General features: G+C 38.1%; 2 protein-coding genes across 5 annotated transcripts in view; one reads left to right on the top strand and one right to left on the bottom strand.

The window, feature by feature from the left end:
- ide (insulin-degrading enzyme) overlaps nucleotides 1-5,081 on the top strand; it is a 31,184-nt gene extending 26,103 nt beyond the window's left edge. For both annotated transcript variants that reach the window (XM_008429999.3, XM_008429998.3), the window contains exons 20-25: nucleotides 141-308; nucleotides 1,355-1,627; nucleotides 2,744-2,805; nucleotides 3,369-3,441; nucleotides 3,524-3,591; nucleotides 4,190-5,081. In XM_008429999.3, coding sequence (XP_008428221.1) covers nucleotides 141-308; nucleotides 1,355-1,627; nucleotides 2,744-2,805; nucleotides 3,369-3,441; nucleotides 3,524-3,591; nucleotides 4,190-4,285 — 740 coding nt within the window. In that variant the 3' untranslated portion in view covers nucleotides 4,286-5,081. The remainder of the gene's footprint in view (nucleotides 1-140; nucleotides 309-1,354; nucleotides 1,628-2,743; nucleotides 2,806-3,368; nucleotides 3,442-3,523; nucleotides 3,592-4,189) is intronic.
- A 2,492-nt stretch (nucleotides 5,082-7,573) lies between these two features.
- marchf5 (membrane-associated ring finger (C3HC4) 5) lies at nucleotides 7,574-24,999 on the bottom strand. Of its 3 annotated transcripts, none has more exons than XM_081616675.1 (6): nucleotides 24,781-24,999; nucleotides 24,593-24,649; nucleotides 17,871-18,073; nucleotides 10,187-10,317; nucleotides 9,302-9,727; nucleotides 7,574-8,810 (listed from the first exon to the last, which is right to left on the bottom strand). In XM_081616675.1, the coding sequence occupies exons 2-6, from the start codon at nucleotides 24,634-24,636 to the stop codon at nucleotides 8,694-8,696; spliced, it is 921 nt and encodes a 306-aa protein (XP_081472801.1). In that variant the 5' UTR covers nucleotides 24,637-24,649; nucleotides 24,781-24,999; the 3' UTR covers nucleotides 7,574-8,693. The 3 variants fall into 3 exon arrangements, with proteins under 3 accessions (XP_081472801.1, XP_081472802.1, XP_081472799.1); XM_081616676.1 differs by having other exon boundaries at nucleotides 9,302-9,468; nucleotides 9,544-9,727; nucleotides 24,593-24,994; XM_081616673.1 differs by having other exon boundaries at nucleotides 24,593-24,998.
- Nucleotides 25,000-25,131: the final 132 nt, after the last annotated feature.

Here is a 25,131-nt window from a genome sequence, read left to right as displayed (position 1 = left end):
ATTTTTGAAGTACATTGAATTAGTAACCAGGTAAGTTTTTGAGGAAATGTTTGGATCTCATATTCAATGAAAAGTGAGCAGAACTGTAAATATTAGCTTTATAAGTGTGTTTGTTGCATGTTTATAATGTTTCCTCCCAGGTGGCTGGTATGTCTACCAGCAGAGAAACGAAGTTCACAACCACTGCGGCATCGAGATCTACTACCAGACGGACATGCAGACCACCAACGACAACATGCTGCTGGAGCTGTTCTGCCAGATCATCTCTGAGCCCTGCTTCAACACGCTGAGGACCAAAGAGCAGCTGGGTCAGTTCCCCTCACGTCCACCAGCATCAGTGGGCACAAGAAAAGCTCACTTAAACCCCACCTATCTCTGAATAAATACTGTTTAATCGCGATTAATCACGATTAATCAATTGTCAAAATAATCGTCAAGTAGTTTAGCAATCAATTAATCATGAACTGGAGCATACAAAGTTGAAAAATGCAGTTTGCTGAGAGAACAACTCACTCAGCATCATGATAATTAAGCCAGAACTGTAGAAATATATGTATTTAACATTTAAGCTAATTAAAAACTCCTTTGTGAAAATATTCCACCTCAGGTTACAGTTTTATCTTAAATCCTAATGAGCATTTAATACTAAAACTGGAAAACATTTTAAAACATCCAAACTAGAGCAGAAACGACAAATAAAAGGAATTGTGAAGTTTCTGTAAACTAAACTGTCCTCGTTGAGACCAAAACACCAAACTGGAGATTTTTGTCATCCAGATTATTTTTTTAATATATATATATAGAAAGAGGAAAACACAAAATTTTACAGAGTTAGTATCTTAGTAAACTTCAAATAAGACAAAGCTGATTTTTAAGTAACTTTTCAGACATAAACAGGAGCTTTTTATAAGTAAATAATTCCTTAATATTGATTAATAAAGTTTTGGTTCCATTGGCAGATTAGTTCACTTATTAGAAGACATTTTCTCGTTTTAAGTTAAATAATCTGCCGGTGGAACTAGAACTCGGTTGCTAAGCAACGGCCTGGGCTTGGCTGGCGTTGCTAGGTAACGGCGCAGGGACAGTTGACTGAACTTTTCCCTCAAAATTAATGGCACTACTAGCTTGAAACAAGCTGATATTTCTCGCTGTAAAGTTACTTATGAGTTAGTTTTGTCTCATTTCAAGTGTAATAAGATGTTTTCTTTAGAACCGAGACCAAAAGTATTTCACAAATAAATGGCAGAAATGGAAATTATTGAGCTCATTGTAAGTTATAATGTGATTATTAATTGATTTGTTGCTAATCCACACGACTCCCAAAATAACCGTCAAACTCCGGCTGCCCTCCAAGGCTACATCGTGTTCAGCGGGCCCCGCCGGGCCAACGGGGTCCAGGGCCTGCGCTTCATCATCCAGTCGGAGAAGGCCCCCCACTACCTGGAGAGCCGGGTGGAGGCGTTCCTGCGCACCATGGAGAAGGCGCTGGAGGACATGAGCGAGGAGGCCTTCCAGAAGCACATCCAGGCCCTGGCCATCCGCCGCCTGGACAAACCCAAGAAGCTGTCCGCCGAGTGCGCCAAGTACTGGGGCGAGATCATCTCCCAGCAGTACAACTTCGACAGAGGTGACGCCGGTTATGAAAGACTTGGCCAATGATGGCAAATGTTTTGAATCAAAGTGACCCAAATCCTCTTATTCCTGACAATGAATGTATTCAATCGAGCCCAAAAGAAACCCAAGCTAGATGTAAAATTAACCCTTTTATGATCCTTTGTGTCAGGATTTTTTTCCAATTTCTTTTAAATTTTCTTAAGGCATAAAAAAAGGTAGATACATTTTTTTTTTAGGTGATCAATTGTAATTTTCTCCAAATACAAAGTTGTTATTTGAAAAATACATCAGTAGTATTGTTCTTTAGGGGTTTTCTGATGTCACAATATGGCCGACCGACCCAGTCCTTCCTGGGTCGGTCGGCCATATTGGATTTAACAAAAATAATTTCTTGCATTTGCAGCTGATGGCCGGTAGTTGATGGTGTATTTTATGATGCATTAGTGTCCACTTCAGTGGTCTGTCTGCATTTATGACATAAAAATCCACAAGAAGCTCCAGACGATGGCTTTTAGACGGCTGCCCACTGTAGTGACCACTGTGCATGAAAGGGTTAAAGTAGTTGTAAGTAGTAGAAAAAACAATAAAATTTGCTAGAAAATTTTATTTTTAGATTAATAATATTCTCTACTAAAAATTCGGAAATTTCAAATGTATAAAATTTCTTTTGAAAATTTATCTCAAAAATGTCAGTTTTCTAGGAAAAAGTGAGAAAAGTTGCTAAAAAGTTTTTTTTTTTTTTAGACCAAAGATTTTCCAAAAAACAGTGGAAATTTAAAATGTCAAATTTTCTAATGAATTTTTTTTCTACAAAATTTCAGAATTTTTGGTGGAATTTTACAAGTTTTTTTTTTTTTTTTTTAATCTACAAAGTCCAGAATCAGGCTGAATACAAATGAACGTCTCACATCTCAGATTCTTATTTAGTTATAAAAAAAACAAACATTGTGTGCAGTAGTGTATTTATCACATAAAACCACTAAAAAGCATTAAAGTTTTTGCTTTTAATGTGTTTTAACTGAGTTTTCATCACTTCCTGACTTGAATAAACAGTTTTTCTGCAGGTTTGTTGCTTTATGAGGTTCTAAATGCTTCAAGCTGATTATGTTTAAACTTGTTTGCCTTTCAGATAACATTGAAGTTGCACATCTGAAGACGTTGACTAAAGAAAACATAATGCAGTTTTACAGAGTGAGTAACATCATTGGTTTGATTTAAACGCAGGTATTTTAAATCGGAGAGAAAAATAAATCCTTCAATCACTTTTTACACGTCTGTTTTTACCCTTTGTTTGTTGATTTAAGGTGTTTTTATATACATATATAATCATTTAAATACTTATTTTATGTGAAAACTACCATTGCTGATGTACAATTTGTTCAGCAGAATATCTGTCGCTTGAAAAACATTTAAAATAAATTATAAATGACAAACCCCACCTAGTGACGGCTACAGAAAATGTAAATTACACCAGTAAAGTGTTAATCACTCATTTTCTCAGCGATTACACTCTAAAACAGAGTAAAATCACTAAATGATATTTAAAAAAAAAGAAAAAATTAACTAAATATGATAAAAAATTGGACCCAATAGTTGAGCTGTAACTGAAAATTATTTGACAGCAGTTTCACTTTATGTTGGTAAATTTATCCCAAACTTTATGCAGATGCAATCAGTTCAAACTGAGTTTTCTGTAATTTTATATATGCATTTAATGTTTTTTGTGATTAAAAACGTGGATGCTCTGTCTGCAGGAGCGGCTCACGGTGGAAGCTGCAAAGAGACACAAAGTGTCCGTTCACGTTCTGTCCAGAGAGATGGACTCCTGTGAGTCTCTGGAGGATTTCCTGGTTTTCTTTTCCATCCCTGTCGGCTTCGGTCGCCTTGACGCTTTGTTTCCGTGCAACAGGTCCGATAGTCGGAGAGTTCCCTGCCCAGAACGACGTCAACCTGGCTCCCGCTCCGTCCCTGCCTCAGGTAAACGACACCGCTGGTTCTCAGAGAACGACTTTTACTTTTCCACTGAAAATAAAACAGACTAACGTTTTCTGGATCCAGGCTAAATAGAATTAGCTAAATTATTTCTATTTGCTAAATACCAAAAAAACTATGAAATTTTTTATTTATTTTTTTGCGTGTAACTTTCTGTATTAATCAAACTTCAGTCCGTTTGTCTGGAAAGTCTGTTTCGTTTGGGGAGGTATGAAAGCAGGAAGTGGACTACAACGCAGGGCATTCTGGGTAAATGCAACCAAAAAAACAGCTAAAGTTTAGCACTAGCGGTAGAAATGAATCGTGGTATTTTACAAACGACAAGAGAAATCCTACAACCACTAAAACCTGACACCACATTTTTGCTTTACATTTCGTGAAGAAGAAAGTTACTCTCATTTTCATGTCGTTTTCTTTAGTGGTTTTTGGTGCAGCGCCCCCACAGGGCAGGAGGGAAACAGGTTTTTCTAAAAATGTAGCAAAAGTTGAATAAAATCCACTGGACTATCAGATGTGAAAACAACTTTAAGCTATTTTTATTTCTGTTCCCTCATCAAACTGTTTTTGTTTTTCTTCTTTTCAGCCGTCGTTGATCCAGGACATGACGGAGTTCAAGAGGAGCCTGCCGCTGTTCCCGCTGGTCAAGCCTCACATCAACTTCATGGCCGCCAAACTGTGAGCGAGGCCGGAGAAGCTTCGCCTTCCTGAGGTTCCCCTGACCGTGTGTGTGTGTGTGGAATGTGTGCAGGCGACACGCCAATGCACCAGAAGAAGAAGAAGAAGAGGAGGAGATGCTCAGTAAGCGAAGAACCCCCAAAGTTAGCTGTGGTCGTTTTTTAAACTAGCTGTGACAACCATAGCGGTCTCACCTCACACTCACGCTGCAGCGCTGCGTAGGCGAAGTAGAACCACGTTAACCAGAAAACTTTATGCAGGAGCTTCACTTCACCACTAGGGGGCGCTTCCCAGTCCAAGTCAGTAGCTCTACCTACCAAGGCACTCCGACGTTTTACTCAAATGTACGCATTTTACGAAGCCTTATTCTGTAGTTTTTAAAGCTTGCTTGGTGAGGGGCTTTTATCTGTTGGCGCCCTCTGAGGAGACCTGAGTGAAGTCGGCACCGCGACTCAAATCCAACTGAATTGGCCTCAAACGTTTGTGCTGCCATCATTTCAAAGATATTAGTAAATATTTACAAAATCTCTTTTCCACTGTAAGTTACAACATTTGGACATCAGAGATCAGCTTGTTCCTCTTTACATTTTAACAAAAGTTATGTAAAATGCAGTTTTTATGTTTCTGCTGCTAGAATTTTTTGTGCTGCTTTCATTTTAAATGAATGTTTCCAGAGGTCAAAGGTTAACATAAATTACAGCTCAAAATCTCTTTTTCAGTTGCAATTTATGTAATTTGTAAAAACATTAAGTCTCCAGACTCAACTGGCTCCTCTATTTACATTAAAATAAAAATAAAAATTTCTGTGCTGCTTTCATTTTGAAGATATTGTTTGCAGAGGTCAAGGGTCAACCTACATTTACAAAATTTAATTAAATGTGTGAATCAACTGTGCTACATTTACACAGCAAAAATGTTCAAAGATTTGTGGCGGTATAATTTTTAAAAAAGTTTCCTGATGGCAGATCAACTTGATCTTCCTCCCATTTTTACAACGTAAAACAAAATTGATAGAATTTTAATGTTTGTGCTGCAAAAAGTTTCATTTGTGCCGTTATGATTTTTAAAATATCCCAAAAAAAGGTTTCCAGATGTCACTTCGCTCCCATCCGCCCAAAACTGGTGCATTTTTTAAAACATTTCTGCTGGTTTGTGCAGCAACAATTTTAAAGCTACTAATGTTTCAAAGGTCAAAGGTTAACCACAAATGTATTTTTTTATTTGTGCTGCAGAAATTGTGCTGCAGTAAGATTAATAAAAAGGTTTCCAGAGGATGTGCGCCACACCCCACATTTACAAAATCAAACTAAATATTAATTAGTTGTGCTGTTTGTGCTGCAAAATGTTTAATTTGTGCTGCTATAATTCTTAAGATTGTAAAACAAGTTTCCAGAGACCAACCCGCCCTCCACCCCACATTAACAAAAACAAAATCTATAAATTGCTTTTTGTTAGTGCAGCTAAACATTTTTGCAGCGCGCTACTTGACTGGCACAAAATTAGATTTTTGTAAATGTTGTGGCGCTCTTTGACCTCTGACCTCTGGAAACATCATCTTTTAAATGATAGCAGCACAAACGTTTGACACCAACATCATTTGATTTTGTAAAAGTGAGGAAAATGGGGTTGGTTGACCTTTGACCTCTGGAAATGTAATCTTTTCAAACGGTAGCAGCACAAACCAAAACGTTTGGCCCGAGTTTCATCCGATTATTTAAATTTTTTTTAAGGTCGGCCGACTCCTCTCAGGTTTTGCGGAGCCGTTTTTAGCCGCTCAATCATGCGTCGTTTTAGGGTCTTATGATTGAAACACCTCAGGGGTAAATTCATGCTGTCTCTTTTTTTTAAAAAACACGTTTAGTCGCAAACCCCGAGACGTTTCCATGGCGATCCCTACACTGTGCATCCGTTGGTGTGTGTGTGTGTGTGTGTTTGCGTCGGTCAACTCATGCATTTTTCTTCCCTTTCTTTCCAAATGTGTCACTTTGATGTCAAACGGAGCTGAAAGTAAAACGGCTCTGGTTTTAAGAAGTATTTCCTGAAAAATATGCACTTCTCTCACCAAGCAATAAACGCGATTGTTGAAGGTGAGAGCGGAGTCTCTCTCTCTCTCTCTCTCTCAGGTGCTTGCTGCACTTTGTCCAGACTTTTTATTTTTATTTCATTGGTTTCAGTCAGCGCTTCGTCCAGGATTAAATGAGCTTTGAATGTTTTTGACTGTTCTGCATCAAATCTTCTTCGACATTTCGCTTCGTCTCGGATTATTTTGTTCCTTCGTGGTCGAACCCAAAGATGGCGGCGGCGGCAGATTTCAGCGCAGCAGAGGAAAATATTAATGACATTACATATCAGGCTTGGGCAGTAGGGGCACATTGTGAAGTACTTAGAGTGGTTTCTACTTAGATGTTTTTGAATGTCAACGCTCGGCTCTGATTGGCTGGTTGGGTTTCCGGGCGGATAATTTTAGGTTTGAAGATTTAATGTTTTTTTTTTTTCCTGTGTTTCTAAATAATTAATAAACAAGTGAATGGCAAAACCGCCGCGCTCGATTTCCTCATTTGCAAAAATACATTTATTCACAGATATGATACCGTTACAGCTCCACAGGTCAAAGTTCACAACATTTTTTTTTTTGTTTTTGGCAGAGACTTCATGATAAATGTAGTGAGAAGCTGCAGTTCACAGGCAGTTTGACATAATTATTTCAAAACCAGAAACTAACAGACGTGAAATATTTCAAGAGTTTTTGTGGCGTAAATGTTTTCCAGGTTGTGATAAAAGCTGGTCACCACCTTTGGGTGTAGCATCTGACTTTTTCCTTCCACTAAACTTTCCACTAATGTTTGGATATCAGAATAGAAACCGGTAACTGCTTTACCAATTACTTTTTTTAGTTTTTTACTCCTCAGGTCGGCTGGATAAATCTACATTCTACATTTTTCCAAACTTTAGAATGTAGATTTAGAATTACTAAAAATTTAGCAAAAAATGTTCATAATTTTTCCAGAAGACGCATTAAAAACAGGTTTAAGATGATTCATGTTTTCATTTAAGTAAAGTTTGCTTAATGGTTATTTTTACTACTGAAGAGATTAAACAGCCAGAGTCCAGCTTCCACCCTCAGCTAATTAACACTTGAAATGTTTCACATTTTTTCACATTTCAACCACAAACTTTAATGTATTTTATTGCGACAGATTGTGGAAGGAAAATGATGCAAAGTTTTAACTTTTATTTTTGTACAAAATGTCTGAAGTTTTTAGGGAAGTGAATAAAAAAACGAGAGCCAAAATTAAACTTTTGTAATCTTTTACTTTATTCTAAACACCGTAATTCTCACATTGAAACACGGTGGTGGCACAATAATACTGTGGGAATGTTGGAGTTGAACAGGGAAAATGGTTGAAGCCAGAGCTACAGGAGATTTAGATCAGGGTTGTCCAAAGTGTGGGGCGTGGGCCATTTGTGGCCCTTGAAATGATTTTTAATTGGCCACAATTCAAGAAATGGTAAAAATTTGGCCAATAAAATAGAAAATATTTGACCCAAAATGTTTAAATTTTTTTATAACTAATGGCAATCTGAAGATCTTTAATGTTTTAGAGATTTCATTAAAAATGTTAAGCAGATAAAACTAGAAAAACTGAAATTTGTGGCACAGATGTAGTTTCAATTTGGCAAAGTTTATATGAAGCACGGCCTAGTCAAAGTCCAGAACTAAACTCGATTTTCTTTTCTTTAATGCATGCATCATTTTCAGCTTTTATTGGTTTGTCCAATAAAACATATTGAAGTTTGTGGGAGAAGCTAAGAGCTTGTGAAAACTACTGCCAACCCGTCCCGACCTGAGCCAGAACAGAACCGCTCCACGTCCCGCTGGGTTCATCCCCTCTGGGTCGGACCGGACCGCCATGACGGGTGCCAACACTTTTACAGAGTTCAGAAGTAATCAAAGCTGTAGGCTGAATAAATAAACACGAACGTCTCAAGCTAAAATATAGATTTCTATGTTACAATGCCTCTGGTAGCTTCTGCTTCGTGTTTTTCTTCCTGCTAGCTTCCAAACGTGATAAATTATTGATTAATTGATCATCTGAATGGACCCCGACGAGGGCGGGGGAGGGACGTCAAACCAAAACAAGTTTCATTTTAAAAAAGAAAAAAAACTTCTTCACGCATGCCCTGCGTCTTTATTTTGGTTAGCAGTGGGTGTGTTAGCCATGTGGTGTTAGCGTAGCCACACACCGACTGCAAGCAGGCTCCAGTTCGCTTCCCATCCCGTCGCTCCAGGGACGGGAAGCGGCGACGCAGTCTGTCTCCGTAGCAACCGCTGGGAGGGGGCGGGGCTTGTTGCAGTAAGGGTGAAGCTGAGTGTTGGGGGGGTTCATCCTCACCGACAGCAGAGCGCCGCCTCAGGCCTCTTCCGGCTCGGGGAAGTTCAGGATCTTGCGGTGGGCTTGGCGCAGGTACTGCTGCTGCTTGAAGTAGACCTTGAATGCCCCTTTGATGGCCACGAAGGCGATGCCGCCCTGGGGGGAGAGCCAGAAAGCAGGCAGGCTTTAAAGACGGCATGTCTTCAGTCAGAGGCATCTTCAAAGCCGCTGTGACACAAACTGCTAAAGGAGGACCTTCCTGCCCACAGAGTTGTTATTCAGGAGAATAACTTAAATTATTCTCCTGAGTAATTTGAGTTACAAAAAGAGATTTAACTTCTGAGAAGTTAAATCTCAAAATAATCGTCAAGTAGTAATAATCGTCAATAATCGTCAAAAATATTTATCAATTTGGAAAAATTAAGTTACGTTACGACTAAGGAGACAAGGAAGGAAGGAAGGAATGTAGCATCCAGAGAGCATCAGTCACTGTTAACATCAGCGGCCCCGTTAGCATCAGTAACCCTGTTAACATCAGCGGCCCCGTTAGCATCGGTGGCCCCGTTAGCATCGGTGGCCCCGTTAGCATCAGTAGCCCTGTTAGCATCGGTGGCCCCGTTAGCATCAGTAGCCCTGTTAGCACCCACCAGGATGGTCCTCTGCAGGTTGGAGTTGACGCTGCTGAACATGAGTTTCCCCACGATGGTGGCGATGGTGGGAAAGACCAGAGCGCCGCACAAGATCCGCGTGGCGGAGACGTGGTCGGCCAGAGGGCTGGCCTCGGCCGGGATCCGCGGCACCGGGCAGCCGATACCTGCGGTTCCGACATTCGGGCCGTCAGCGGATGAAAAACAACAAAAAACGTCACGACAGAAACCGAACGGCCGACCTGGGAAGATGCTGTTGAAGATCTGCAGCTTGTTGGAGTACTTCCTCCACAGCCGCAGGACGTAGTCCTCCCAGCGGATCATCTTCCCCAGGATCAGCATGACGGGGATGGTGGGCAGGCCGATGAGCAGGAAGAGCGGGTCGGCCCGCTCCATCACGTCCAGGCCCTCCTTATGGCCCACCACCTGCACATCAAAACACACTAAAATCATCAAAACACAGATTTGCTGAGAAATACCTTGTTTAATGGCCGAGGCACGGCAGTAGCCCAGGGTGCCCAGTTTTGGGGGCGCCCAAAAAAATAAAGCTTTTCTTTTTTGTTGGTTTTTACAATATGATCTAAAATCTATACACTGCAAAAACACAAAATCTTACGAAGTCTTTTTGGTCCAGTTTCTAGTTCAACTAAACCTCAGATAACAGAAGTGAAAAAAAATGGATTTATATCACTAAACTAAACACAGTAACAGCATTTAGTCATATTAGCCGCAGTGAAAACGACATTTTCCATCATACCGAGTTTTTTCTTAACATCAATAAATTTATCATAATAAATGAAAAGAAAAATCATTTTTTCCATGATGAATGAAGCTCAGCGGTATCGGCTGGACTTGCTGGCGCATGGCGAACATCAGAGGACGAACCTGCATGACTGTGACGGCGCCGTATGTGACGGCGGTCCAGTAGATGGAGCCCACCATGATTCCGGCTGCAGCGAAGGGGCCGGCCTTGGAGATGAGCCGGTCGGCCAGATCCAGAACATAAACGATCGGACCTGATGGAGACAGGAAATGGTTGCCTGGTTACAGGAAGTTGGAGCTTTTTATTTCCACCCAGAATCATCGGAAACAACGAGAACTTCCATTTATCGTTTTTACACTTCATGGTCAGATTTAAAGAATCTTCAGTCAGAGGATTCTCCAAATGCACTGTGATACAGACAGCTACTGGAGATCTGTGAGAAGATTGATCTTCTCCACCTCCTGCCACACAAATCAGCTTTTATTTAATTGATTAAACTTGACTGAATATAGCAAACGTTTTGAATTAAAGTGACCTAAAAATCCTGTTATTACTGAAAATAAATTAGTTTGAGATGAAAACTGAAAACAGCAAAACCTACAAAGTATTTTGGTAGATGGAATAAAATGGTGAATTTCCACAATAAAAGAAATTTTAATAAACTTGGAAATTTCTGTTTCAAATGTTGAACATTTTTTGACTTTTCAAACTTTCTGAGATTAGTTTTTTTGGTGGAAATTTACTTATATTTTAATCTACAATGGAACCAATAGTTCTGAAAGTACACTAAATATTTTTTTTAATAAAATTAGGCTACTTTATTTGCCTGACTTTGGGATTTTTTGTTTTATTTTTTTAACTTTTGACTCAATTTTGGCCCATGTGACTAAAAGTTTGGACCCCTGCTGATTCATTGCTTCTCCTCTGATTAAAAAACAACAAACATGAAACGAGGCTCAACCTTTGCAACAATTAAAAAAAATAAAAAATAAATTGTTTCTCTGCTGCTGCATCTTCCTCCCATCTGGCATTTCAAGCCGACTCCGGGGAAATCATGCAATATTTACAGGAAGCCAACCTGATTTCCTCACTCAGAGTCTCATCCACATGCTATTAATAAGCGGCCGGCTGCAGAGGAAACGCACCGCAGGGGACGACTTGCGCACTTTCTGAGGTCTGCAGATACATTACAGCTCCAGACTAACGCAACATATTTTCACTCCAGTAAAAGAGAAATGTAGTCGTCCAGCAAATTAATGTAAAAGTATTTGGTAAGAAGTTTACTTGAGTACCTGATAAAATTAATAGTTTGATATTTTAAAGTTTCTCATCAGACGGACCAAAATATAAAGTGGGAATTTTGGACAATAATTACACATAAATAAGGTTTTATTTTAATCTTAAAAGCAAAATGTGTCCATAGGTTTTGGCTTGATTACTGCTTTGAATGTTGACCTTTTATAACTATACTCCAGTTAATGTTTACTTCAGTTAACGATTAATCGTTTCCTAATCGATTAATCGTTTCAGGCCTAATTATTTTTTTGCCTTTAAGACTTTTGTTGGTGAATATGTTGTTCTTCTAGAAAATGGCCTTTTTGAGTGTGTATACGCCAGCTAATGTTTACTTCAGTTAATGATTAATCGTTTACTGATCGATTAATCGTTCTAGCCATTGTTGTTTGTTGCCTGTTTAGAGGCTATTGTTGGTGGATGTTTTGCTCTTTCAGCTAATGTGCTGCGTATCTTTACCCCAAACTCCCCTAACGTGCCATCATTCCGCCCAAACTTCAGAACGCTTCAGTAAAAGAAACTTTTATGACCCGACTAATTCGGCTAAGGCTTTAACTGGGACAAAACTGACCAATGGTTGGAGTCAAACTGAACTTCACACACACAACGTAAGCCAGTCAGGTGAAAACTGGTCAAATTCCTCAAAGAAATAAAACAAAGAGTGTTTATATTGAACAATTATGTCAAAATTATAGCTTGCATCATAATTTCCGAAGACTTTTCCATCTTAAGTCACCTGCCTGCTTCAGGACATGCAGGATATTTGTACAGGTGTCCCAATAAAGCCACTTTCCATCAGTTGTTTGCACAATTTAGTGACAGCAGCTTTCACTTTGTCAAGCTGCGGCTTTTTCCCTCATTAAAGTTCATCACTTTGCGGCTTCTTAAACTCACAGCTTTATAGTAGTTATTGATGAAACTGCCGCCTGGACCGGCGCCAGGCTTTTGATCCCCTGCAGACTGCACCTGTGTTTGCTGACTGGACTCACCTCCCAGAGCCTGACTCTTTCACTTTGTTCCTGCCAAAGCGCTGCACCGTTACAGCCAGAGGGAACTGGGTCACCGCTAATGACCGCTGACAGGACGGAGAAAGGAGCAATTCATTTTAGCCACTGGCAGCAGATTCTATAATTAAAATAATTAAGCAGGAGGGAAGGAGGGAGAGAGGAGTGCAGCTACAGTTTAAAGGTGGACGAAAGCGTTGGCAGCCTCTCTTCCTGAAGGTTTGTTTACTCTCTGAGTGTGAGCAAAAATGGAGCAGCAAGGACACACCGTCCTCAGAGCTGGACCCGGGTGAAAGGCTGGAAGTGGCTCTGCAGCAGGTGCTGGTGGGAGGAGAGACCCAACAGAACACAGCGACCCGCTTGGAGGTTTCCTACCTGGTTCGTTCGGGGAGGAGTGAACCCGTAATCGAACTCTGATGCTAACTCTGGTTCGCCTAAACACTTTGGTCTCGGTTTGGTTGAAGTGAACGCTGGCACAGTTTGAATGAATGCAAACAGCTAAAAATGCAGGAAGGGACCTACAGCACAGGGCATTGTGGGTAAATACAACCAAAACAAACGGGCTAGCCTAGCGCTAGCAGGAGAAATGGCTTGTAGTCTTTTACCAGAAACAAAAGAAAAATCCCACAGCCGCTAAAATCTGACGTTACTCCATTTTTGTTTGAAAAAGGAAGTTGTGCTCAGTGTCTTCTTCAGACGTTTGTGTCATTTCCTCCAGTGGTTCTTGGGGCAGCGCCCTCACAGGCGAGGAGGGGAACAGGTTTTTCAATAAGTTTGGTTCATTTGACACAGTTCAGTGTGAAAGATAAGAGCAGGTGAAAATGTAATAAATGTTACAACTTTGATCCCCAAGCAAACGGAGTCCACTGGACTATCAGGTATGAAAACAACCTGAGGGTTCATTCACACCAGCCCTGTTTAGTCCGTTTTAATCAAACTCTGGTTCGTTTGGGGAGGTGTGAATACATAGTCGACCAAACTCTGGTCCACCTAAAAACCTCGGTCTTCGTTTGGTTGAAGTGAATTCTGGTTTAGTTTGAATGCAAATGTGAATGCTAAGCGGACTGGAAACCGCTCCAAAAGCAGGAAGTAGACTACAATGCAGGGCATTCTGGGTAAATACAACCTAAACAAACATGAGTTTAGCACTGGGAGCAAAAACGGATTGAAGTCTGTAACCAAAACAAAAGAGAAATCCTACACTAATCTCCTGCAGGCTGTTTAATGGAATTACATTTCCTAAGAGTAGAGTAGTTGATGCTCAGGGTGCGCAAAAAAGACAAACACTTTTTTGACTGTTATTTATTATGATTGCGAAACAATAGAAAACGTCCCAGTCGATTTTAAAGAACTGAAAATAAAATCAGTGCGCTGGCTGTAGGCCTCCATTTTGTTAGTTTTTAGTGTTTTATTTACCAAGATATCTTGCATATAAAGGAAGAGTAAAAGTTACGTAATTGTCTAAATATTTTCCAATAACCTAATCAGGCTGCTTGGTAGTAAAATATCCTCTCTGATGTCGTTTTGTTCTCTTGGTGTTTGAGTCAGTTGAAAAGGTTGGCAGTGGTTTCAGAAACTCATCAGAAGAGCAGCGGAGTCGATCCACTCATCCGGTCAGAGCCCGGTTCTGATGAGCTGTTCTGACCCAGTTTCACTCCCAGACAGACCCAACGCCTCCCTCGCCACCTCTGCTTCACGCTGATGGGATTTGGAAAAGTTTCCAGTGGTGAACTCATCCAGAACTTTGGGCCAATCACTTCTTTTAGTTCAGATTATTTGATGCTGCGATGGAGAGAATTTATTCATCTTTGCAGTTTATCCATTTATTGTTTCCAGATCAAAATGGTTCTGGATTGGATGTTTGTGCACAGAATTAAAATACAGACACAATAAATTAGGGACGAAAGATTCACTTTTTTCCATATTGAAAAAAATTCTAGATGAAACATCAGCGACAATGTGACCAATCCATGAGAACAGATCTATTCAGTCTAATTCTATGCTTTATTATTTAACATATTCAGATTTCACACTTTCCGAACCATTTGAAGGGTTTGTTGCAGTTTATTTTTATTTTTAGGTAACTTGTTGTTTTGTCAGTTGATTTGTTTTACATTGGCTGTTTTACTGAACAAATTGAAGTTGTTTTTAAATGTCTGATCAAGCTTATGAAATTATTGGTGTATTTAAGAGTGCTTGACTGGTGCAGAGTTGGCATAAATTCAGTGCTGTTTTAATGTATTGGATTGGTATTGGCCGATAATAAACCTCAAATATCAGTATCAGAAATGAATACTGATACTGATACTCATTTCTGATACTGAATGAGTATCAGAAATACTGATACTATTACTAATGAACGGTGTTCATTCGGTTCATTCCTTCATATCCGCTATTTCTGCACTAAAGCACTTCAACAACCTTCATTTGACTCGTTAATAAACTGAAAGTGTATCAATTCAACTGAGTGTTTTAATGTGTTTAAAATGAACTCCGGTTTGTTTAATCTCAATCCCACAAAACTTGTTTTTCATATCAGACATGTTGCCAAACTATTGGCAGTATTATTCTCATCCACAGTTTTTATTTTTAAACATTTATGAGGCGAAACCCTAAACTGCTGCTGCCCCAGTTACTCAGCAGGTCGTTGCTAGGTAACCAAAGAGTGAGTGAGTTGCTAGGTAACCAAAGAGTGAGTGAGTTGGTTGATTCCATCAGCCTGTTAGCTTGCCAAACGGTTACGCGATTAAAGTCGTTGCTTTGCCTACATCTCCCAGAATGCTGTGCGGTTCTGGATTGGAGTTCAGTGAATTTTTTTCGCCCCACATTTCTTCTCTACTTAGAGAAGTAAAAATGTAAGTTGTTGCCATTTTTCAATTTACTATAACCTAAAAAAAAAAAAAAAGAAAAAAGAGGAATCGTGATTAAACACTTTAACTGAAACATTTATCTCCGCACTGAGTGGCAGCAACGCCCTGGTCGCTATAAATACGGATGAACCCGTTTACCAGCTGGGCCCAACACTCCCCTGGCTTAACATTGTTTTTGGTCCGGCTTCAGTTTCGGATTGCAGCCTCCGCTACCAACGGGGTGCTCCAAAGGCGTTGCCAAACCTACAACAAGCTGGAACGGGTTCTTAAGCCAACAAACCCACCCAAAAACCGGCGAGTGTTGGACCTGTTTGCTGATGGGCTCTTCAGGGAGTTACACCAGTTTAACAAGCTGGGATTAGCTGGTTAAGTTGGTCAGAACATTTGACAAGTAAGCCGAGAGGTTGGGCGATTTTAATAGACCTCCAACCATAGACTGCGCCATTCGCTGGTTTTCTTTTTATGGGTTACTCTCTTAATTACAGTAATAACAATGATTGATTGAAACCAAAAGATGTAGTTCATGGAAAAAACAACTAATGCCATTTCTAATGGCGCACACAAAGTCCTTCCAGCTTTTATTTTCCCCAGAGCCTCAAAGTGCAGCAGCGATTTATTTACTCAAACTTAGAACGGTGTTCAGAAAACATATTTATTTAAATAATAACCGCAATGTTTGGGTGGGTAAACAAACCTCACCAGGTTAAAATGTGGCGTGTATCCGTTTGAGCATGAAACGGCAAATTCAAAACAAAAACTAAAATAAAAATGGTGTGCGCTTCTATAAAAAAAATCTTGGCCGCAGTTTTAGGTCGTAGATCTGTTATAATAACAAATTTTAGACAATTAATTAATGTAATGGCATAATATTGCAAATCCCTCTAGCAGATAATTTCTAATGAACATTTAACACTGGAAGACATTTTAAATATTCTAACCAAATAAATAAACACCTGAAACAACAAATAAAATGGACACTGAAGTCTTTGTAAACAAAATTATTCTTCTAAAAATAGTTTCAAGCTGAGACCAGAACACCAGACTGAAGCATCAAGTCTTTGGTAGAAAAAGAGAAAATTAATTTATCGATTGATTGATTTATTGCAACAGATTTAGGAGTCAGTTGAGGGGATCAGGCATCTGGTCAGGAAGCCCTGGATATTTTCTGAAGACCCAGAACCTGTTGGAGGTACTAAATATCCCATCTGTTTTCAACAAGCTTTAAATATTTCAAGCTAGTAATTTTTCTTTATTTTAAAGGGGCAGAATTAAACATTTCCCAGCCACACAGTGTCATTTTATAGTCCAATCAGTAGTTATAAAATGCTGTATATGTCAAATACGACTTAAAAGAACTTTGACTTCACAATTTGCCACCTAAAAATGGGCCTCTGTCTCTTTAAGAAGCTCCTGCTCATCACAGCAACATTTACAAACGTTCTGGACTGAGAAACAGGCAGATGATGGTAAATCAATTAATCGTATGATGAATTAAAACAAGCTGAAAAAGTTCTGTTTGCAGGACTTTATGGTTCTGGATGACAAAAGTCTTTAGTTTGGTGTTTTTTAATGGACAGTTTTGTTAATTATAGAGATTTAAAATTAAATTAAATTTGTCATTTCTGTTTTGTTTATTTAAAATTTCTTCCTGTTACAGTGTTAAATGTTCATCAGGATTTAAAGTTTATTTATTGCATTATTATGGTATCATAACCATTATATTAATTGAAAATGGTGACAGTTAAAACATATATTTTTATAAAAGTTGCAAACTGCAGCTTTAGGATAATTTAACCAGGTTTTACACAGATTCTCAAAGTGTAACATTTATTTTCACACCTTCTGTTTCTGTTTATTAATTGGACCGATTAGATAATTTATCGTATTAATCTTTATAGTTTTGTGAATTAGGGTTGCATCTAAGGTTATTTTAGTTCTATTGATTATTCTAAAAAAATTATTTAACCACTTAAATCTTTTTACACAATTAGAAATACTTTTTAAAAATAAACAAATTATTAAATTTTTCAAACAAGAAAATAAACATTTTATTTCCTGAAGTGCAGCAACATGGCACTCCTTTAGTGAATGCTTAATGATTTGCAGCAGAAGATGCATCTGCAGCTAAAAAATCATTCTAAAATCAACAGATTTGCCTAAATAGATTAGATTAGATAATTTATCTTCCAGTAAAATTTGGCCAAGTTTCACCAGGTGTTTTAAAATCTACCAGGATAGATTTAAGGATTTCTTTCAAAAGAAAACAGCAAAGTTTCACTGCATGTTAGCTTTTGAGGGAATAACACTATAACATTGTAGATTTTATTTAAATAATATTTCTGTAAAGGCCTCAGGAAGTAGAACGGGTTTGTGATTTTTGTGTTGAATCATGCAGCCTCGACATTCCCGCCCATTAAGGCAGACAAAGCTTCACACCAGGAGTGTCCAACTCCTGGCTTATTGGTCTGTTAGCAGCCAGTTTCACTGCTGGCTCAACATTTTTTCTGACTCAAACAGTTGGATAACGTCCTCAGCATGGCATCTAGTCCTGCACAGGCCTGTTGATGAATCATTCTCTGCTTCAGGTGTGTCGAACCGAAACATGCAAATGTTTTGGATCGGTTTCCTCGTCTGCTCACCCAGTTTTGGGAAGACGATGAGGTATTCTGCGTTGCACTGCGGACAGGCGACCCTCGCCGTGCTGTTGCCTCGCTGTTTCTCGTCCACCCAGCGCTGCAGGCAGGCCTGGTGGACCCACTTCGTTGAGCCCCGGCACCGGCACGGCCGCACCCACTCCGCCGTGCGGTCGTCCTCGTCTGTGGCGAAGCACACCCAGCAGCTCCTGAGGCGACAGGCGCACATGTTTACAGTACGGCTGGGACGATTAATGGATTTATTTGAATAATCGTCGACTAATCGACCAGTAATTAAGTCAAAATTTTACATAAAATATGTAAATGTTTTAATTAAAATGAGAAAACAAACAAACAAAAAATAAATTCTAACCAGAACTCCTCATGTCGCAGTTTTAGCTTCACTTAAGTACACGATTAATCGATTTATTTGAATAATCGTCAACTAATCGACCAGTAATTAAGTCAAAATTTTACATAAAATATGTAAATTTTTAAAATTAAAACGAGAAAACAAACAACAAATACAATCAGACCAGAACTCCTCATGTTGCAGTTTTAGCTTCACTTAAGTACACGATTAATCGATTTATTTGAATAATCGTCGACTCATTTAGTAATCGATTGATCATTAATTGGAGACTGAAAAAAGGCATCTTGTTGAAAGAACGTCACAGTCAGAGCAGAAACTAAACCAGAATTGTACAAAAATACATTTTGCATTTAAAATAAGACGTTTGTCTGTAAACTCCTCCAGAGGCAGTTTTATCTTTTATGTTATAAAATCTCCTATTCTGCAGATTATCTCCAAAGATAAACAGCGCTACACTGTATTGATGTCAAGTCGAGCAGAATTGTATATCTTTTCCTATTAGAAGGATTTTTTACCTGCAGGTGTGACTTTTGCTACAAATGACTAAAGGAATGAAATACTGTTGCATTTTAGAAAATAAAATGTTTATTTTCCTGTTTAAAAACTGTAATAAGATGTTTATATTTTTAAAAGTATTTCTAATTTTGTATAAAAAAGGACTTAAGCGGTTAAATTATTATTTTTTAATCAATTACTGAAATAATAACATTAGTGGAGCAGTTTATCAAACCACAGTTAAAAAGACTTATTATTTCTTTATTTCTTTATTATTGTTTTTGTTGAAAAGGTTAATTCTGGTTGACATTTGCTCTTGTGACTCAAGTGATTAAACATGCAAAACAACGAGCATTTATTGCAGTCCAAGCTGCCCAACAGTCTGAACAGTCAGTGATTCTGCAATAACAGAATATTTAGTCACTTTCTGTAATAATCCTGTGTTTATATACCTCCATGTGCATTTATAAGATCTGAACTAACATTTTGTCCACAGATTCTGTACTGATGAGTATTTAAAACATACAGTGATATAAGGTGATACAGGACAGACAGCGTTATCAATAAATAAATATAATCTGCCTCAGACAGGGAATAAGATAGTTTTTGTAAATCTACACTGTGTTTCATAATTGATTATGCATTTTTAAATGTAAACTTATCATTAAGAGAAAAGTTAAGTTCAACGTCTTTGATTTAATAATTTTGTTGTATTTTAACAAAAACCTGTTATATTCCGTTTCAGAAACTCTTGCAAAATGTATTTATTGCCCCACATATATGAACTTTACAGAACAAAATGGGTTCATTCACATCCAGTTACATGCAATCTAATCAAACAGTCCGATTTAGATTAAAACCCAACTACAAGCAGTCCAAGTAATAAAGATGGATTCAGCTGGTAATACGACGACACTGAAAATCTGATGATTGGTTTTCCTTTAACAGCCAAACTGAGAGGCGTAAATTATAGGATTGTTGTCCAATATGTGGATGGGATGAGCTCGGATTCCTGCGCAGAGACGAATACTGATGAAGGTTGAAGAAAGGAGGCTAAAAACGGTTTTAGACAAATGTCCTGACAACAGAACCAAACCAACTACTATCGATTCAAAAAGCATTCTTCCTGTAACCCTGTCGCAGAGAACGACGTTAAAAACAGCCCTGAAATGCAATCCTCTATGGGAGAACTATATACGTATATAAGATAAATTAAAACGGGTTTGCTCAGATGCGTCGCTTCAAACATGGCAGCCAAACGACGCGTTTTTACGACACCAATCCAGTTAACCAGAACCAATTTATTGAGTTTTATTAAATTTACAAAATAAGGATGCAAACTATTATTATTTGACTAACAATTGTTGATTAATGGCTTATTAGATTAAAATGAGTTCCAGTCAATAACATCCACTTAGACTTTCCTTTGGTGTCGTCATTTCTCCGCCATTCAACAGAGGGCGCCACTGCTCATGCTGAAGTGGAGCCAGTTGATTCAGAAATAAAGATGGCGGGGTGATCCCAGAACAGGAGACACAAACGGTACGGTCTGGGATGCAAAACGCTTTTCATGCGGATTTGTTTTGAAATATAAACACTCAACAAGCTCATTAAAGCTTCACCAATTTTTTGTTTTTTAAAATCCAGCATATTATGAAAAACTTTTCCCTTTTTGTAATGGAAAGACAATAAATCAACTGCGTCTTTTTATTCCTAATAAACTGAACTTGATGCAATTTTTGATTAATTGAACTGTCTGCGTAATCAAATTTAAATTATTTTTTTGTTTTGTAAAGTGAGACGATGTGTCACAAGCTACCCAATTATGTGACTTTTAAAGAGGACCCATTACGCAAAATTCACATTTAGCATATTTTTGTACTTCCATCTAAAAGCAGCCCAAACACTTAAAAATAAAAATCACTCATCCATTTCTTGGCAATAAGTTGATGTTTTTTGGTGTTTGCAAAATTGCCCATTTCAAAAATCTCTTGCAAATCAGCAGACAGTGGCCCGTCGCCTAGCAACCCCAGCAAAGCATGGCCCGTTACCTAGCAACCCCAGCTAAGCCCAGCACTTCTGGCCAGCTGGTTTTACTGTTGTATGTGCTGCAAAATGGCTGCTGGGATTTCAGATGTGTTGGGACGATGCTTCTTTAAGTAGATATTAAACATAGTTTCCATTAAGGATACATTTCATTTATTTATTTCTACATTTATTCACTATTTTGACAGGGTTTATTTTCCATACAAAAATACTTGGCTATAATTATAAGCCAAGTGAGTAGATTATACGAGATCGTTTCTCTTCAAACTACTCCTTTTCACTCAAAACTCATATTTAAACTATAAAATAAAACAAATAAATAAATGCCATTACCTTGACAGTCCTAAAAACAAAGACAAAACTAAATGTGGAGGACCAAAAGTATCAAGTTTGGTTTAAATCTTATATAAGAAACAAAATAAAGATGGTGCATTGAAACATTTTCCTCACACCTATTTGTGAAACACTGCACTGCGAAGGCAGCTGGCTGCTTGTGGCCGGTTCTGATAAGAACCTTTGGGCCTTATGTTTGTCAGCGATAGAGGCTTGGTACATAACCGTAGCAGCAACCGGACCTGGCACATCTCACAGCTATCTGCTCCACAAACACCGTCAGGCTTACTGCCTCCGCCACACACAGCAGCACGTAGCTGGGGCACATTTCACAAAACCCGCATGCCCGTCCTTTCTTTGGGAAAAGGTTTCAAAGTTCAAAGATCAATATTGACAGAAAATGCAGTGTCAAACGCTTCCCTGTGCAAACACACACACACACACACACACACACACTGCAGCTGCTGGTCTTTGTTTAGGAGGAAGCAGCACTGAAATGTTGCAGCATCTCCTCACCTCCACGTAAACCCTATTAACCTGATTAGCTGTCCTAAATGTTCATATTTATACTGATAAAATAAATACAAACATTCTGTAATATATGATAAACTGTTTTATCTCACTGACACAGTTTGCATGTGTCGCTTTTGTGTGTCATCGAAAATTAGCCCTAGATTTTGGCCCGAGTCCACAACAAGCCAACTGTTACATATTGACATTGTTTATATCCGGAAATTTCACACGTGCGTACGACGCCGGAGAGCAAAAAGACGATTCTGTCACTTCGTACAACAATTTCGTTGACAAAATGAAACCTGGAGATGTAGGTATCATTAATTTGGTGCAATGCACCACAGCAAAGTAAAAAATAATGCAGAAAAATTGCTGACCAACCCAAAACTACTCGTATTCTTTTTTTTCCCCCTCGCTCTCTGTGTCGGCTACGCTACACACAGAACCGTTGCCATAGCAACCAATGACAACTCCAACAAATATATCGGGATTCAACCCCAAAAAAACACTGAAACATTTCCCACACAAATAACAGAGCATTCAGTCCATTACAGTTTTATGTTTTTAGACTTGATGTTTATTTTAAGATTATTAATAAGTGATTTGTTGCAGTAGATTAGCTGCCGCTGCTTTTAGCTAAGCTAACTCAGTGGCGGTAGATTAGCTAACTTAAACATCTGCCTTTCCACAGCACAACGATTCCACAGCACATCTACATGTTAAGATTTCAAAGTCAAGCTAGCATAGCTGAACTACGTTCTTCAAAATGGTCTTAAAATGACAATATTATCGTTTATCGCAACAATTTCTGGGACAATTAATGTGATATGTCTACTGTAGGTTTGTATATAGAGATGACATTACATTAATTTTCTCCAATTCAGTACATTAGAATGAAAACATACATACTTTTAGCACGTTCATAAATGCTACGTTTTTCCAAGGCAATGTTTCAATTCTACTGCCAGGAACCAAATGTTAACAATTTACAATAAAGTGTGGCTCCTTTACGATAATTTGGTAATTTACAATAAATCCAAAAAAGGATTATGGTTCTGAAAATATAAAACTTTCTTAGGCTGAATTTTCTCACTGAGGGACAGTAAAGGATACTACCATTCTCTTCTAAAATTTAAAAATAAATGTAAGGTCACAACAGGTTTAACCACTGAATGTGGGAAATTGGATGCAGTTATGAGACAGTTTTACTTTCTAAATGCAGAGTTTCTCTTCTGCTCCACCTCCATGTTTGTTGTTTTTTGATGAGAGATATGTACGGACTTCACCTCAAGGTCTCTTCCCGTTTAAAAGAAAATGCTTTAAGGAAGTCCATACTTCAGATAAATTCCCAAGTACATTTGATTAAACAATTTCAGAAATTTTGCGGCTTGATTTTCCTGCTATGTTGCTATAATTGAATTTGACTCTGCAGGCTTTCAATCAGTCATAAGATTAACAACTGTGCAATAACCTTAAAAAACAGCCTTTTATTTACTAACTCGGGTTACGGTTTTGAGAATTATTAATATTGTAAGCATACCTATAGTGTCATTTATTCTGCATTTTACGTTGGTAGCATAATAAGAGCTTTTTGTTTAAGTGCTGGACCAACAAAAACATGTTTGATTTAACTCAAGATTGGATAAATTAACCAAACTATCTTCTGGTTAAAGTTTCCAAGCCAATGTGTTTGAAAACTCAACAAATTTGGCACAAGAATGCAACATTAATTACCCCAGAAATACATGGATTCTATAAAAAATAAAGTTAATTTCAAGATATAAATATTCATGATGTTTATAAGGCAGAAAAAGAAAATCTGTATGATGAAAATATCACATTTTGTAATGAATGTGACCTTTCTGGTGAATAAGGAACCTATTAAGAGTAAATTAACTGATATTTATCCTTCCAATTAAAAGGCAGTACAGTCATTAAACACTGTTTGGCAATTAAAGTGTTGCAAGTCCAGCAACATTTTTGTGATAATTGCACCATAGCTTTTAACACATCGCAAGCCTAGCATCTAAAATACTACAGCAGACTTCATTTTTCACCCAAACACATTTTATTTGTAACATTTAGAAGTTAATTCAATATGTTTTTATATGAAAGACATCAATACAGAACCTTTAAACAGTTTACTAACATGCCTAGAGTAGGGGTGAAATGTTTGTGATGTATTTTGTGGTACTATGTATCACAAAATACAAGCTAAACAAACTATTACTATTTTTAGGTAACTTACTGTGACTGCATAGACAGCAATCACAGCTCCACAAAAACAAATACTAAAACATTAACATTTGTAATATGCCTCTTTACGATGCCAGTCACTCAAAGAAGTATTTGTACCACAAGACTGCACATAGTAAATATATTTAATAATATTTTAAAATTTATTTTAACACATTTACTTAACAAATAGTGAAGAAGAAAAAAAACGGACTGGTTTAGAGGTCTTTAAGCATCACTAATTGGAATTTATTGTGACAACGATAATTATTACAAGAAATGTATCGCATAAATGACCACACAATAAATGCCCACGATAAATAACCTAAACGATAAGCTACGGTTTTGAAAAGATTTAGTTTGTGTTTATAAATGTAACTTTTAAACTAAAACGGCCCGCTTTAAACCAACATACACACGTAACAATGAATTAAAGAGGTTCAGATTAAGCCATCCATATTGGATGTATAACGTCAGGTGTTGCGGGTCATCGACCGCAGGTGGCATCAATCACATCATTGTCAGAAGCAGATAGCTAAGGACGTGCCTTACCAGAGACACTCCAAAAACATGTTAAAAATGCACCAACAAGCAATGCAAAATCTACATTTCTGACTTAGGTGAACAAATTCTCGAATATTTAATGAATACACCCTGTATTTTTGACAAAAATCCCTTAATGTAAGTGAACTACGTAGCTGCCTTTAGCTTATTTGCTAAAACTTCAACTCACCTGTCCAAATTCTGCTGTGCGACCACCGGACCTGGTTCCGCCATTATTGGAGCGATTCTGTCTTATTGAAAGCGAAGAATGAGAGGCGAAACGAAAATGAAATAATAAAAAAAAAGTCCCACACGTGATAATCTGCTACAGGAGGAGAAAAAAAATCACTCGCTAACAAATTAGCTAACTAGCCTCACATTAGCCGTTTTGTTGACACGGTCCGTCGGCTGCAGACGTGCCACGTATTTGGAGTAAAACTACGCCCTGACGGCCATGATTATCAAAATAGCATTTATCTCCTCCCGGTGGTTATTTAACAAGAAAATACACTTTAAATCTGCTATGGCCTCGTTTCCTCTGACCGTTTGACTCCATTGACTGGCCGTGGCTACGTCATCAAAACAAGGACCACACCGTCAGCGCAACTTCCGGCGAAAATGGGAAATGTAGTTTTAAATCTTCTACACTTCAACTTTATATTATATTATATTATATTATATTATATTATATTATATTATATTATATTATAAAATAAGAAAATGTTTCAG

This window comes from Poecilia reticulata, chromosome 15 (genome assembly GCF_904066995.2).
Source record: "Poecilia reticulata chromosome 15, P_reticulata-male-v2, whole genome shotgun sequence".
In the NCBI taxonomy this organism is placed as follows: domain Eukaryota; kingdom Metazoa; phylum Chordata; class Actinopteri; order Cyprinodontiformes; family Poeciliidae; genus Poecilia; species Poecilia reticulata.
The sequence above is the reverse complement of the archived record's forward strand: the minus strand, read 5'-3'. Positions and strand labels throughout refer to the sequence as shown.

Bases quoted from the DNA above. Each gene is read 5' to 3' on its own strand.
- marchf5 (XM_081616675.1), bottom strand. From the start codon at position 24,636: ATGGCGGAACCAGGTCCGGTGGTCGCACAGCAGAATTTGGACAG. The intron at 18,074-24,592 runs GTGAGTTGAAGT...CTGTCGCCTCAG, and splicing joins GCACAGCAGAATTTGGACAG to GAGCTGCTGGGTGTGCTTCG. The intron at 9,728-10,186 runs GTTCGTCCTCTG...TTTGATGTGCAG, and splicing joins GCGCCGTCACAGTCATGCAG to GTGGTGGGCCATAAGGAGGG.